A 15,670-nucleotide genomic window follows, 5' to 3' on the forward strand; every position below is an offset into this window, starting at 1 on the left:
AGTACTGAAGTGTTTCTGAATGCAAAAGGCTTAATCAAATGGTAGATTACACGGAATAATCTCGATAATTTAAAATACAGACGGTTATCAGCCTTACTACGTAGTTTAGTCAGGTAGGGAAGCATATTTGTTGGGTTTAAATCAACACGACAGGATCTCAACCCCAATACTTACACTTGTTAGGGTCGTTTATGTCAATCGTGTGTTTTTATTTTTCACTTGAAGGCGTAGCTGTTGTATTAAATGTGCGACGTAAACAACTGGACACATCCAGACACATTTTAAAGGTGGGACAAGAGTGTCTGAGATGAAGTAGATGGTCGTTGGTGAGCTGATGATAGCAAAGGATTGATGATATGGTCAATAAAACCAGACTGAATGTTAAAAAAAAGAGGTGCAAAGTTGATTTTGAAAGCACAAATTTGATAAAACCCCATCCACATATCATCCATATATGAATCATGTGGCTTTATTTTGGAACAGTAGCGTCTGTGTAACGTTCAATTTACCTCAAAGGTGTTTATTATTCTCGTTAAAGCCCTTTGAAGTCCGGAGGAACAGTGGCGCCACGTTTTTAGTTGATGCAAATTCATTTGAGTCCATATGAATAAAAATTTACTGACTATTTGGTCTATAAAACCTCCAGGTCGTCTTTAATTAGCTGTCTGTTGGAATGTAGTCCTGATTTCCCCTTAAAATGAAGCAGAGACACTTTACAGGCATGACAGCAGGCCTTCACTTATAAACTCGTGTTCACGCTGAGCGAGCGGAGGTAATTTCAGTTCAGCCAACAAGTTATTGCTAAACTGTGAATATTGTTTAAGAGGAGTGCAGCAACACTGGTGAACTCGTGTCCATCTACACAAGCTATTTTCTCATTACTAGCGTATAATATTACAGAACAAACGTCCCTTTATCCTCTGAATTGTGTTTTATTTGCTCCCGTCTTTAGATTCTGTCCAGAAAGCCTCGTTTTTCCAATTGTTTTACATGCAGACTGTGCAGAATCCAGATTTACAGAAGAAATGGTTTCCAGTTTCCCAGAAGTTGCCAATTAATTGGGTAAAGGAACGCAAAACACGAGGAAGGGGGAGACGGGTTGATTTTCAGGGAAGGATCTGTTACCAACCTGGACAAGAAAGCTCCTTTTTATTCACCGGAGCAAACTTCCTCATCCAGATGTCAGCACATTTCAGGGTCAAAGTCAAATAGCAGGCTGTTTGGCAGGGCAGTGGTACGAGCTGAAGGCTCCTCGCAGCAGATAAAACATGTTTATTGCACAGAGAACTTTGTATTGAGTCTGGTGTTTTCGTTGGATCATCATGTTTCAGCGCTCAGGAGGTTAGAAACCAGACGTCGGGCTTAAACGTGTCAACAAAGATGGTGATAAACAGCGCTGATGTTTTATTTTTGCGGGTACAAAGTGTTATCAAGGGGCCGCAGGAAGCAGTAATGCATCAAAGATATAGTTGTGCATCCCTGAATAAATGTTTTTTTTGCTGTTTGTCCTGCAGTCTTTGTCTCAGCGATACCAGAGGCAGATTTCTTCGGCAGTGAGAGGTGAGAAACCGAAACCACGACAAGAAAACTCATCTATTAGTCACCTAATACTGATTCTTGAAGGGTTTTTGGTTCCATTCATTAGCATCAGACGCAACTTTCTTATGCATTCATGCAATTCTTTGTCCTCTCTCTGCATTAGATGAAGTATCTCGGGTGCTGCCCTCACTTGTAATGGAGGACAGGGCTTCGCCTCGCCCCAAAGTCGCAGCTCACGTCACTGGCAGCTTCGTGCCCAAACTGGATCGAGACGAAGGAGGTGAGTCCTGCCTGAAACTGACTACAAGCTAATCTGTGTGGCGCTTTAAAAACAAAAAACAAAAAAAAAAGGGACATAAATAATGTATGACTTATCGACCGGGGATCGGTGAGAGCTGCTTGCTGAGGTGAGAAAACACACAGTGGGAATTAGCTTTGGTTTGGGAGCGTCAACACCACAAAAAACACTAAATTACACCATAAACTAAGGGAGCGTGACCGGGATAGCGTGTTAGGTTTAGCCATTTTAATTAGGCCTGAGGTGGACACAAAGGGTTTAGTGTGAAAAGCTTGGCGAGGAAAGACGTACGTTCACATAAAGAGCTGAGAAAAAAGGATGAAAGGAGATACTTCAATTACAAAAGTAATGACGCTGTTTTGCTTTTTTTTCGGGCTACCAAACGCTGCCTTAACATCCCATAATGCAGCAAGCTTTGACAACAGACCGTATATAAAAGATGGACGTAGCAACCATGATGTCACCCGTTGGATTCTGCCATAAAGCTTCGAGTTTGGTCGTCATTATATTCGTCTAACGAGCGAGGAGTGAATCTAATAAACATCCCGCTGTATCGTCCGTTTTCCTCTACAACGTTTAAAATAAACATCGTAGGCAATCGAGACGAGCTGAGGCAACAGATCAAGTGATGAGCAGGGTCATTTCCTCTTAAACTTTGTCTATAATCAGACTTAGGAGTCGCCCCCTGCTGGCTGCTAGAAAGAATGCAGGTTTTAATGCACTGTCTCACCAGGAGGCTGCGTCCATCTTCTTACATGCAGTCGATGGTCGTCCTTAACGTTTGATAACATCACAAACCTTCACCTTTCCCACTGTGGTGACTTTGTTCTGGACTGTTTCTACTTTAACACCACTTATCGGCGTCTGATTAAAGGCTATAAACTAAACATCTCCCTCTCGTATGCTACAGACTCGCAGTCTTAGATGTCACGGCTTCGTTCAGCCTGGTTCTACTTTATATTTAATGTATTCTTTATTTTCTGGCTTCAGCGCCGGTGTTTGCCGGACGGCGGGTTCAGGGCCAGAAGATCTCGTGGTGGGAGGGCCAGAAGGGGCTGGCCTTCCTCCAGGACGTCCAGCTGGTGGACGGGGAGCTGGTGGTGCCGCAGCCCGGCCTCTACTACGTCTACGCCCAGACCTACTTCAGACACACCCACTCCCTGGAGGAGGAGGGCGAGGACGGCGAGGAGGCCGAGGACAGGGGGAAACCTCTGCTGCAGTACGTCTATAAAAAGGTGAGTCTTCCTCTGGTTGTCGCGTTGCCCGTTTTGGTTTGACCTTTATCAGCTGCCATGTTGTGGTGGATTATTATTTTGGACTCAGCATTTCTGGTGTGAGTCACTTTTGGATGAATATTTAAACTTCAGCTGGAATTAGATCCATATTTTCGGGGGGATTTCCTCAGACTGAATTAACTCCAGTGACCTCTAAGTTGCACTAAAAAACCACAGACGGATGATTCACTGGGAGGTTCGTCAGGACGGTTTCCTCCGAGTGCGATGACTCCAGTGACTAATCCACAGCTTGTGCTGCATCGTCGTTTTCTGCTTCGTCACATTCGCGTAAAAATGACCTCGCCTGTCCTCCTCCCGCTAGGTGAGCTCCTACCCGGTTCCCATCCTGCTGATGAAGACCAGCCGGACCTCCTGCTGGTCCCGGGGCTCCCAGTTCTCCCTGCACTCGGCCCACCAGGGGGGGCTGTTCCCGCTCAGCACCGGCGACCGCCTCTTCGTCACGGTGACCAACGCCTCCGCCGTGGACATGGACGAGAAGAGCAGCTTCTTCGGGGCGTTTCTCATCAGCTAGAACGGCGTCGGGATCGCAGATTGAATTCTTCTAGATTCAAAAACTGCAATTTACGGGATTGTTTTTTTTTTTTTTTTAAAGAATCACAAACCAAAGAACTTTGACAACACTGGGTTCGTCGGCGGAGGAGAGGATTTGGGGACGTATGCGTGTGAGCTAATCAGACTCGACACATTTTTTGTATTGGACCGAACTGGACAGAGATTGTAGTTTCTGTTGTGCAAACATTTCTTTAAGGCAGAACTTTTGTCAGTTTTTCAAGGATAATTTTAATATACACACATTCAGGTCATCAATTAAACCCCTAAATACTGAACTCTGAAGTTTAGTCCATGACAATAATCCCTTCCTTCTGTAAATGCAACCCTTTAATCCATGTTTGAGCCACTAAGAATAACGATCAGCACAACCCAGGTCTAAAGTTTCCGGTTAAAAGCAAGAAACTGATTGGAAGGGGGTGTTTTTAAAAAAAGTTTTTCCTCCTAATTTAACTAATTTACACATTAAGCAGACGTCACAAAGGTTCGCTAACTAGCTGAGTTAGCCAACTAGCTCATCTAAACGCTGCAACGCTATTTTTAGTTTCAGCTACAAATGCTAACGTCTGCCACCTACAGGAAACAAAAGCAACAGCAGCAAATTTAGACGCAACACAAATTCCACAGCATCAATTTGTTTTCAAGCACAGCATCAGAAAAAAGCATTAATGGGAGACGGAAACACTTTTTTCCCCCCCTCTAAATAAATTCTGATATAGTGAACATTTATTCACCTGGTTGATCAGCTGCATGAAAGATTTTGAACTTTCATGGCTGAAAATAATTTCTGAAGACTCTGGTTCTTGTCCTGCTTATTACAGTCATGTAACCTATAGCGCCACCTTCTGACAACACCGTGCACATGACCATCACTTCTTTACAAAACAACCGAGTTCTGCCATGAGGAAATGTTTGTATGCAACTCTTTGGTCCGTCTGGTCCACTGGCATAAATTTTAGGTGAATCTCGAGATGCGTGTTTGTTAAAAGATGTAAATATTGTGCCATATTTTTGTAATAAGCCTTCAAATACGGAGTCTGGACCTTCTTGTGAACTCCTGATTTTTGCCTGGAGGCTGGAATCATGAACTTAATTTGCTGATCATAGACTCCTGCTGCCGTAGAGGAAGCAGCTGCCCGTGTTCACAGCCGTACTGGAGGATTAAAGATGTCATTTTAAGCTCTCGTTTTGCGAGTTTAACAGTTAAGTTTTAAACACTGCTGCTTACAAACAAGACGTTGTTGGCAGCAGCGTTGAAGCCTCTCGTTCAGCTGTCAGTCCTCCAGTGCGTTGGCCTGAACCACGGCAACGTTTCTCTTAAACGCTCCCTCACGGTTGGAATTCGTGTTGTGTTGGATTAAGTGCAGATGTGACTCGCAGACTTGGAAAACAAACATCTGCATCAAAACCGGAGGAGCTGTGTTGTTTATTTTCTCCAGCTCTGCTGTTTCTAACAAGGCATGATGAATGGTTGAACTGCAGCAAGTTGTGTTTCAAGGAGACACAAGCAGAAATCTTATATTTGAGTGAAGACGCATCAGTGACTGTAACTGACCAAGCTGGAGTTAGTTTTCAGTCTAGAAAATATTAATTTAATTAACTCATGGTTTGCTTACTGGATTTCTTTCACAGTTTTTGAGCTACAGCTTGTGGTCTTCATCAACTGATGGTGTTAGCTTGGGTGTCACGTGGAGAGCTCAGACCTCCACCAGGGTTCATGATCGTATCGTATGATTTTACATAAAGTTATCCAGATTGACACCAAAATTTACAGAATCCTTCCTTTGATCATGTTCAACATCTCCACCAAGTTTCAACGAATTCGGCTCGCAAATTTTTCTGCAAACGTGCTAACAAACCAGCCAGAGGCACTAAAACCGACTGCCGGATGCTTTTTTTGCCAGTATTATCATAACAGTCAAGAACAAAGTAGGTTACGTTCACTGATGCTTCCAAAACTATTTGCTGTTTTTTTCCAACATGACACGAATGCATCCATCACTGTAGCACTTATGTAAATATTTTTTAAAAAGTCACATTTTCTCTGTTATTTGCTGTTTCGGTAGGACTTGTTTTATGCAGTGGCTGTTTTCGGTTTAGTTCTCTGGCACCAAACGCGATGCAAAACGGACAACAGTGGTTTTAGGTTTAATTTAACAATCTGCGGCGTCGTGTCCTACATAAACTGTCCACGCTATCGCCCTGTTGTGAATTAAGACGGACTTACATGCAGCCTCCACGTGGAACAACCAGCAAGCTTCCAGCTGTTTTCTTTGTCCGTCGGAGCTCCAACACCTGCAAGGCATCAAACAGACAGAGCTGCACAGTAAAACAGGCCGTTTGATGTTTCAGACAAATTGAGTGTTTTTTTTTCTTTTTTTGCAGATCGTTAAAAATGAATGTGAATGTAAATAAACAAGTGTTTGTGTGTAAATATGTGAAATAAAACTGGTGTAAAAAAGCAGCAGGGTTCGAGTTCCTTGTTTACGACTCAGTAATCAATCAATGAGGCGACATATTGATCGCCATCGATGCTAAACATCTACACACCTACACTCCAGCTAGCTGAATTACTGTAGCTTCATTTCTCTTCTGTATTTACACATTTTGCAAACACTGTCCTAAAAATATGTCGGTAATGTTTCGTATATTTAGTACCGATGGTTACCAAGAAGTTGCATAACTGATTGAGCGATTGCATACAAGGAAAAGCAGGTTTCAGAGTGCTAAGGTTTGCAAAATAAAATCGTGAAAGTCCTGTTTGACAGCACAGTTCAACATGAAGACAGACGGCGATGTAGATCTGCTGTTTGTCAGATGGACATCGCTCCTTTCGAGGTCTACAGAGGTAAAAGAAAACTTAAGACTTTTACAGTTTTGGTGGCTCTCGGTTAAATTATTGAAAATAAAAATGTGTAGTTGCAACAAAAGCTGAAAATAAAAGCAGAAAAAGTGACCTCACCTGCAAAATGAGTCGTTGAAAAAGCACTTTAGAACAGTTGACTCGACATTTTAAGGCCAGTTCTGCCCCCTGCTGGTGGATAAAACACATTACTGCAGCACAAAGTCCTACGCTGCCCTCTAGTGTCCATCCAACGCAGTGCAGCGCAACGGAAATGACGGACAAATAACCACACGACACCTTGTAAGTTTTTGATTTTCTTTCTTTTTTGTGGAAATATGTTACAGTTATATTACAGGTATTTAAATGCCCAGAGGGAGAACAAAAAAAAAACTGTTTGGAGACACCAGAAACTAACACTAAGAAGAAGAAGAAGAAGACAGCAACTTAACCGAGACAGAAACAGTCCGGACCGGATCGACAGACTCGACTCGACAGGCAGAACGGGGGGCGAAAAAAAACGAGGCCCAACACGTAGCCTATGTTAGGAGACGTCCAATAAATACTGCAAATGTTGTTAAATCATTGAAAACAAACGAAAAAAAAAAACAAAAAACGACGAGGAAAACGGGTGCGCTCTCCTTCTTTGAGTCCTTTGTAGTATTTAGCAGCATGTGTGTAGCTTCCAGAAACCAAAAGACTTGTGAGAAACAGCGCGCAGGGCCTGCAGTCAACCAGAGCTTTCAACACAAGTAAGAACCGATGAGAAGTGTGTTGGTGGTCTGAAGCTGTGTGTTGGGGGGGAAGAAGTGGGAAAAGTGCTTGATACAAGAACACGCAAACATGTCGAACAGCAAACCGGAGGGGGTAGAAGTTCTGTTTCGCCACCATTTAGTTTTTAACGTCTGGATATTTGGTAGTTGAAAAGTGGCTCACAGAGTATAAACATTCAACAGGCATCATCAAAACTTGGCTGGTGGTGTTCGATTCACATCCTGGTGTCAGAAATGGGACTGTTGTTTTGGATTTATTTCTTTTTCTGTGTATTGTTTTAATTCTGGTGTTGCAGCGGAGTTTACAAAACGCCGCCCATCTTTTTTACCGGTGTGAAAATATTCTGGTTGAATGCAGATTTGCCCCCCTGCACCGGCTTCCGTTGGTTTTTAATCGTAACTTATAAAATATATCATAAAATGTCTTCTTAAATGGAAACTGATGAGTCCATGTACAAAAAGTTCTTTCTTTTATATAAATTACACCAGTCTCTGATGATGATGATGATGACGATGATGATGTCTCCGTTCCTGCTAATCATCTCCAAACCGGATCCTTACCCTCATACATACATACATACACACTCACATGCACGCACGCGCACACACACACACACACACACACACCGAGGCGTGTGACCGCGGCGGTCGACACTCCCGACTGAGCTACACAACATGCTCTACACATTACCCATAGTAGAGAAGGAAACGAAAAGAACTCTATCCCCACTTGAAATGAAACCTCTGCACATACAGTAACGCTACATCTCCTCCTCCTGCTCCTCTTCTCTGTATGCAAGACCACAAGCATGGTGCAGTTTCGGGCGTTGGACGGAGGGCGACTCCTCAGCTCCGGCTGGTGACCCTCGCTGCCGCCTGTCACTGTAGCTGCCTAGTTCCGGCTCCGCCACTGCGGGCCCCTGGCTCGACCCGGTCGGGTGACGCCCGGCGGTCGGGGGTGGGGCGGGGAATGTGCGTGACGACCGACCGGAGGAAGGGGCGGGGCCTCAGCAGTCGAACCGCATCTCCAGCGAGTCGTCGAAGCCCCGGTTGTCGTGGCCCGCCCCCGACAGGAAGGTGGCGGTGACGGGCGCCCCCGTAGCCGTGGTGACGTTGAGGAGGGCGTTGCCGGGGGAGCTGGTTGCCGGGCTACGGAGCGCCGCCGCGGTGATACTGGTGAGGTTGATGCCCAGCGTGAGTCGGGTCTGTTCCAGGGCCTTCTCTGGCACGGCGAAGGCCTCCAGCTTCTTCTCTCCGTTGGCCATGTAGGAGTTCTGGCAGCCGCGGCAGATACAGTCCAGACAAGCCTGCAGTCATAATTAACAACAACATGGTTTAATAAACAATGACAACAACAGAATAACAAATGATGTAGTGGTTACAAGGCTGACACAACACAAAGGTTCAAGTAAACAGAAGAAGCAGACCTGAGGCTGCGAGTGTTTTTCTAACAACTCTGTAAATCAGGCAAAGTTTGGACACCACATGAAAAGTTTATGGGACATTTTCAAACTATATTTGCCAACAGACGGCGTGATTCAGTCGAAAGCTCCGAATAAGAGAGGTCAAGTTGTTCAGTCAACAGAAAGATTTAAGCTCCAAGTGTGACACGCGCTGTCACTGGCTGTAAATCAGCAGCGCTGCTAATGACACGGCTCATACTAACAGCAGATGAATTCATAAATTATTCAGACTTGTATAAACTACTGTGAAGCGGAACAGATTGTGCAGCGGTTTGCCTGAGGACGTCTGGTTCATTCTCATTTTCTACTGTACAGTTTGAAGTGCTTGACCACATGAAAGAAACATCTGTAATAAACCGTATACTATTTTCTCTTTTGTTGAAGTCACATATTTGTGAGTGAAACAACAACAGCTCAAGTAAACGCTGCCAATCTTTTATCTAGATGATTTGAACAAGCCAATTTATTCTTATTGTTCTTCATTTTTTATTTTATTGCTTTGTAAGTTTGTGTAATTTATATTTATGATGTCACTTGAACTCTGAAAAGGATGCTGCTGCAGAGGTTCAACCCCCCACACACACATTATTAAACTACATCTGCTAAGTGTCCCATCTGTCAAAAGCTGTTTGAACTGCATAAAAACTGGACATTTACGTGAAGGAAACATCTGTAATAAGGAAAATACTATTTTTTCGTTTGTTTGAGTCAAATATTTATCATCAAAACATAATTTTGCTTAAGTAAAAGCTTTTGATCTTTACTTCTGGATGTTTAAAATAAGCAAATGCGTCTTAATTTTGCTACATTAGTGACATATTTTAGTTTTTTACTTTAAAAATTTAGATTCATGGGGTCATTTTAAGCTGAATAAAGTGCTGCTGCAGAGCTTTAACCTCTCCAGTAACCAAAGCTCTTCATGACTGTGTCAACAACAGTTCAACCCCACACGCAAACATGAAATCGAGTTAGTCATAAAAATGTAAACAAACAGGTAAATATAATCAGGCTCCCGGTGGGAATACAGTTTGCTGTTATGTTTTGACCTTCTTCACTTGGACAGAGCTACATCCACACATTAGCAGCGTCAGCAACAAGCTGAGTGACGCAGCAGCCTGTGGGGTGTTCATGCTGTAATTATGGAGGCAGCTTCAGGTCTGAGCTCACCTTGCGGTTGGAGTAACAGGGGCAGCGCTGCCCCCTACAGGTCAACACCGAGGGGTTCTGTGTGGCTCGGCCACACTTGCAGCCCTTCTTCTCCACAGGCTTCTTGTACAGTGGCTTCGAGGGGCTGGGGGGGTGAGTCAGGGGGTGAGCATGGGGGTGTGGGGGGACTCGGTCGCGGGGTTGAGCCCGGGGTTTGGGGGCCCCTTGCCTGGCCTTGGTGTAGGCCTTCTTGGTGGCCCCGTGGTGCTCCACAGTCTTTTTAAGTGCCTTGTTGGAGACAAGTACAGTCTTCCCCACTTTGGGGGGGCCGCCGTTGGGCACCGGGGCCAGGTGGGGGTGAGGTGTGGCCACAGGGAACTTGGGCTCCTGTTTGGTGGTGGCACCGGGGTTGGGGTGGTGGGGGGAGCTGTTGGCACCGATGGGGGGCCCTCGTAGGAGGCTGGAAATGGGGAGGGGCTGCACCTTCTCGCTGTCGCTTTCTGAGCGGGAGCGCTTGCGGTGGCACCGAAGGGGAACACGGGGGACGACTATGGAGGGCTGAGGGGGAGGCTGCATCGAGGGCTGCGGGTGAGGCTGGAGGGGGCGGGGGCTGTTCTCTGGGGGGAGGGAGGGGATGAGGCGGGAGGAGTCGGGGCCAGAGGGGCAGTGGGGCCCGTTGAGGCTGGACTGAGGTACGGAGGGGTGGCAGTCTGTGTGGGGGGTGGGCTCAGGAGGCGGGTCAGGGTCCGCGTCCGTCTCCAGAGTCCTGAGCACCTCCTCCACGCTCAGCAGTAGAGGCCCCCCGCCGTGTTTCAGGTCCTCTCCGAAAGTGCTGATGTCACAAAGCCCCGCCTCCCCGGTGCCCGTGACGCTCACGCACACCGGGATCTCCTCCGAGAAGCTCTCCTGCTTGGCGACGCCGCCACCCGTTTCTATGGTGATGGGCTGCAGCGCGTCCGAGCCGACCAGGCCGTTACAGTCGTGCAGCCCGTTGATGCTCATCGGACTCGGCTCCTCGCCCTTGAGCTCCTTCGTGGGCGGAGCCTCATCGGGCTGCACCACCTCCGAGGTGGACGCCGACAACGAATCCGAAACATCCTCCGTCTCCGGCTCGCTCTCGGCCAACGTGAGGCCCTCGTTGAGGATAGCCTGGAGGTCCGGCGAGTCGCTGGCGGCGCTGGCTATGTGCGGGGCGAGCGGCGACTGGGTGATGTAGAGGCAGAGCTTCCTGTAACAGTGGACGAGCAACGAGAGCTGCCGGTTTTCCTCGAAGCAGGAATAGTCCTTACACCAACTGCAGGAGGGCTTCAGCTGCATCCTCTGACCCTTACAGCCTCGACAGACGTAATGCTGACATGATGAGTTGGTGGGAGCGATGGGGTCCTGCAGCAGGTTACCTGAGCACAAGAGGAGGGAGAGCAAACACATGAAGTGTCAGCACATCGCACATATCACAGGAACAGTACAGAACAGCTCACACTGATGATTAACGAACAGACTTTCACACGATCCAGAAAAAGCAACGCAGGCGCGGCGGCAAAATCCTCACTCGACTCAACAAACATGCCACGTTAAATTACGTCCCCGGCTTTATTTACAGCGTACAGACTTCCGGTTCCTCCTTCGCTATGTTTTCCTCAACTGATGTGTATTTGTAAACCTGAGCGGTGCTTGGCAACCCGCCAGACTGAATGACAGCTGCTCTTTGAGAGGAGCTTCCTTAGCAACGCTGGCCGCTAGAGAGTGCAGCTGCAGATCGGGGGAGAAAAAAAAGAAAAGAAAAAAGGATGAAGGTCCATTCATAACAAACAACCAACCCTACACACTCTGCGCTGCCTGTCTGGTAAATCCCACGTAACTGCATTAAGTCTATATTTAACACAACGTATGGACTGCCCTCGTATCGATCTATTATTAATGCCGTGGAGATGGACGGGGCTGCTCTTCTCAGTCCTTCTGCAATCACAGCAGCACAAACATCACCTTTACCTCGCACCGAACTGTGGCAAAAAAAAAACCCACCAATAACTCATAAATAATCCATACAGCCATCCATTTACTGAGAAGCTGCAAAAAGGTCAACCACGGCTTCGTCTGAATAAAAACATGAAACACAGGAACAGAGGGGAAGAGCGCTGCATTTTATGGAAGCCTGCATTAAATATACATCCGAAATAAATCAAAGGTGATGCTTGTTTACAATCTAGTCTCCTCTGGTTTAATTAAAAGCCTTACAATCATCAATTTCTACAGTAAAAACTTTAAACAGCAGGATTTCCTTCAAACTTTTGGCTGTGAATTTTTATTTGTTTTTGATTTTAAGGTGAGCTAAAGATGAGGTTTCCTCCATCCAGTATGTGGATGGAGTGTTATTCAACAAGACAAACAGAGAAACGCCCCGATGCTGCCAAACAGCACACAGAGGGGGGTGTGTCATGATGGGTGTAGCTGTGACCTACGGTGCCTTCACTGCGCATCGGAATTTACGCCTTCGGGATTCAAAAACTCAGCTTTTCATCAATAAATGGGTTAAATTACTTCAATATCGCAATGAAAAGATGATGACGGACAAACAAGACGTCTTAACAGAGTCACATGTCCAAAACTCACTCATGCAACTATCGCATAAAGACTCAAGTATCAGCTTTATAATGTGTTTGGAGATCTCAGCATCACAAGCGTCAGAGCTCACTACGCTGAAAAGCTGAATATTTATATTTATTTAACATCTGATTCATTAACTGGCGTTTTTGCTTCACTTTGCAAAGTATAAATAAGGGTTCTTATAAAACAACCTGCAGTATTTATAATTTATAGCACATTTAAAACAACAGACGATGAGCCAAAGTGCTCTGAAAATAGAGAAATAAGACGAATATGAATATTAAGGTGAAGACCCTACAGTAATTATATATTTATGTATGTATTACGTAAAATGTACTTAAGCGAGAAAAAGTGACATCAAATACAATTTTACCTGAATAATATATTAAACGATAAGATCTTAAAATATTAAATATAATTTACCTGAATAAATGTATTAAATGTTAAGACCCATACAATATTTCATAAAATATAAATCGCCTGTAATATCTAAATAAATATAACGGAGACATGTAAATATTAAGCTTAAAAACTCACAATACTGAATACAAAATAAAAATAAGTTCAGACTAATGCTATAACATATATACAAATATATTAAAGATTAAGATATTACAATATTATATGCAATGCAGACTTACCTGAATAAACGCATTAAAGGTTAATATACTATAACATAATTTATTACACAGATTTAACCTCGGTACATGTATTAAATGTTTAGAATAAAAATATTAATGAACCTTCATATACAAAGTAGTCAGGTGAAGACCCTATAATCTATAATCAACATAATAAAATGTAGAAGCTAAGCTGCATAAAAGTTACAGATTATATAAGTGCCTGAAATTACAGTTAAATGTTTACGTCCCATCACTACTCGAGCCGATACTGACAATTCCGACAGCCCCTGAATGCAGCATTATTTAAAGGCTCGCTCCCACTGAGAGGACAGCTGACAACAACGCACGTTACCGAGCCCCCTTCTCCCCAAAACACACGTTTATAAAAGCATGACACTACACTAATAATAAAATAAAATAAAATAAAATAAGAAAACAATACTATGACTCACCGCAGACCAGGCAGGACAGGGACTGGCGGAAGAACGGCAGCAGCTTGCAGAGCTCCGCAAGGGCCCGGGGGTCTCGGGGGTCGCACTGCAGCACCGAACGACTCGCGGACACGTAGAGAGAGGTCGCATTCACCGGGTTCATCTCAGCTGCCTGGGCCCGGTGGATCCAGTCCGGTTCCGGTCCGTTCAATATGTACGAATAACACCAAAGTCACGCGTAAACGCAAAGCCCGCAACTCCCGCGCCGTGTGTGGTTGAGTTTCTATCCCGGGAGTCGTCTGGCGGCTTTGAAGGGGGCATAGATGGACGCTTCAGATCGGTGAATCCCACGTCACAGCGGCAGCCTGCGCACGGAGCGATCCCGGTTACTCATCCCCCGGTCACATCCGACCCATCCTCCGTGCGCGGTCCCCGGCTGAAGGCGCTGCTTTGATCCGAGGCTGCACCAGCATTCACAGGCACCGAGCGCAGCAGCGTGCGGCGTCCATCCGGCTCGGCTCGCACCATGCGGGGGTTAGGATGAGACAAAGCATCGTGTGGCGCTCTCTCCTCCGCCGGTGGCCTTTTTTTTTCCTTCCTCCCTTTTTCTTTTTTTTTCTTTTTTTAAACGTTACTCACAGCTGGCTAACTAGCGGCAGCTCTGAAATTCAAACGGGGGCTTTCGTGACAAAGTGCTCCGGTTTGCATCGGTTTTCCCGAAATAAATCCATAGTCCGCATGCATGCTCGTCCCCGGTTCTTCACGTCGGTCCCGAGCTGGCCTCACACGATGCATTAATTACCCCGCACCGGGGCTCCTGTCCGGGCAGCAGTGCAGCCCCAGCAGGCTCGTTATGGTTGTGTTATTGTTCGCAGAGATTCATGGCGGCTCGAAAACAAAACAGGCCGCCCCGGCTCCGGAGGCTCCTCTACGGCGGGCAGCGCCGACAGCAGCGCCTCGGTGAGGGGGGAGATGTGTCACAGAGGAGCCGCGGGTATTAAAATAACAATTATCTCGAAGCTCCCGCGGTTCTGGCGGTGTGGGGAAAATTAAGCCAGCGGAAGCACCGGGCTCTGGTGACAGGGCTAGCCGCCTGAGCTGCACCGGGAAGCCGGCTACAAAAGCAGGCCGCGTCCCTCCTTCACGGGATTAGCGGGAGTGTGTCGGTGGCCGCCTCGGTGGGGATGTGGCGGGAAGCGGAGGGTTCGGCGGGAATTATGTCCTCCTGCAGCTTTCGGTGGAGCCCCGGAGTGTCGGCGGAGACCCGAGGTGGATTATTCCCGTATTTGTGTACGTTGCTATCGTTAGCCGCGGAATATTCCTCAGACCTCCCGAAGCTTCTCCACACACAAACAAGGGGGCGCTGTTTCCCACTTCTCGCGAGAACACACGTGACGCGGTTTATTTTTTAAAAACAATACAGTATACTGTACATTTATGAAGTGGAAAATTATTTATTCTGTCCCCCAAAAAAACACACAATATGTTCATTTTTAAAAAATTAAAATTGTAGTTTTTTCCTCCTTTTTTAAAATTGTATTTTTATTTTTTATTGAGCAACCTTTTAAAACCAAAAACTGTATATTAAAAAAAAAAAATAAAATCTATAGCATTTGATCAATAATTAGCATATTTGCCTAACTTTGACAAGTATAAATAAGGTTTCTTATTAAGTATATCACAACTATTAAACTACTAGCAGCAACTACAACTACTGTGTTACAAAATCAAAAAATGTACTCGACAAATTTAAATATTAAGCTTAAGACTCACAATAATAAAAATATCTATGAAGCAGAAAAGTACATATTCTGTCCCCCAAAAAGCACATAATATTTTATTTAATTATTTTTTAAATTAAATTTAAAAAATTTTTTTTTTGTTTTTAATGGGCAACAATTTAAAATCAGAAACCAAAAATTGTGTATCTTAGCATCAAACATATCAGTAGTCACTGTGCCGAAAAGCCAGTTATCTAGATTAGTTTTATTTCTATGCTATTTGATCAATAATTAGCATTTTTTCTAACCCTGTAAAGCCTGAACCATTAAATAATTGCCCAAAAAAAATCAAATTTTTTGAAATTTGAGTGTTTATTGAACCATGA

General features: G+C 45.1%; 2 protein-coding genes across 2 annotated transcripts in view; one reads left to right on the top strand and one right to left on the bottom strand.

The window, feature by feature from the left end:
- tnfsf10 (TNF superfamily member 10) overlaps nucleotides 1-5,448 on the top strand; it is a 9,420-nt gene extending 3,972 nt beyond the window's left edge. The window contains exons 3-6 of the mRNA XM_008300640.1: nucleotides 1,515-1,560; nucleotides 1,703-1,819; nucleotides 2,828-3,072; nucleotides 3,434-5,448. Of these exons, the coding sequence (XP_008298862.1) occupies nucleotides 1,515-1,560; nucleotides 1,703-1,819; nucleotides 2,828-3,072; nucleotides 3,434-3,643 (618 nt within the window). The 3' untranslated portion in view covers nucleotides 3,644-5,448. The remainder of the gene's footprint in view (nucleotides 1-1,514; nucleotides 1,561-1,702; nucleotides 1,820-2,827; nucleotides 3,073-3,433) is intronic.
- A 2,855-nt stretch (nucleotides 5,449-8,303) lies between these two features.
- On the bottom strand, nucleotides 8,304-14,910 carry LOC103371344 (E3 ubiquitin-protein ligase MSL2-like). Its single transcript, XM_008300641.1, has 3 exons — nucleotides 13,585-14,910; nucleotides 9,927-11,302; nucleotides 8,304-8,603 (listed from the first exon to the last, which is right to left on the bottom strand). Exons 1-3 carry the CDS (start codon nucleotides 13,724-13,726, stop codon nucleotides 8,304-8,306), a joined length of 1,818 nt encoding a protein of 605 aa, XP_008298863.1. The 5' UTR covers nucleotides 13,727-14,910.
- Between the last annotated feature and the right edge of the window lie 760 nt (nucleotides 14,911-15,670).

Source organism: Stegastes partitus, unplaced genomic scaffold (assembly GCF_000690725.1).
Source record: "Stegastes partitus isolate 25-593 unplaced genomic scaffold, Stegastes_partitus-1.0.2 Scaffold1568, whole genome shotgun sequence".
Lineage (NCBI taxonomy): Eukaryota > Metazoa > Chordata > Actinopteri > Pomacentridae > Stegastes > Stegastes partitus.

Coding starts and splice junctions, on each gene's coding strand:
- LOC103371344 (XM_008300641.1), bottom strand. CDS start 13,726: ATGAACCCGGTGAATGCGACCTCTCTCTACGTGTCCGCGAGTCGTTCG. Junction 11,303..13,584: donor CCTGTCCTGCCTGGTCTGCG/GTGAGTCATAGT, acceptor TCTTGTGCTCAG/GTAACCTGCTGCAGGACCCC. Junction 8,604..9,926: donor CCTGTTACTCCAACCGCAAG/GTGAGCTCAGAC, acceptor TTATGACTGCAG/GCTTGTCTGGACTGTATCTG.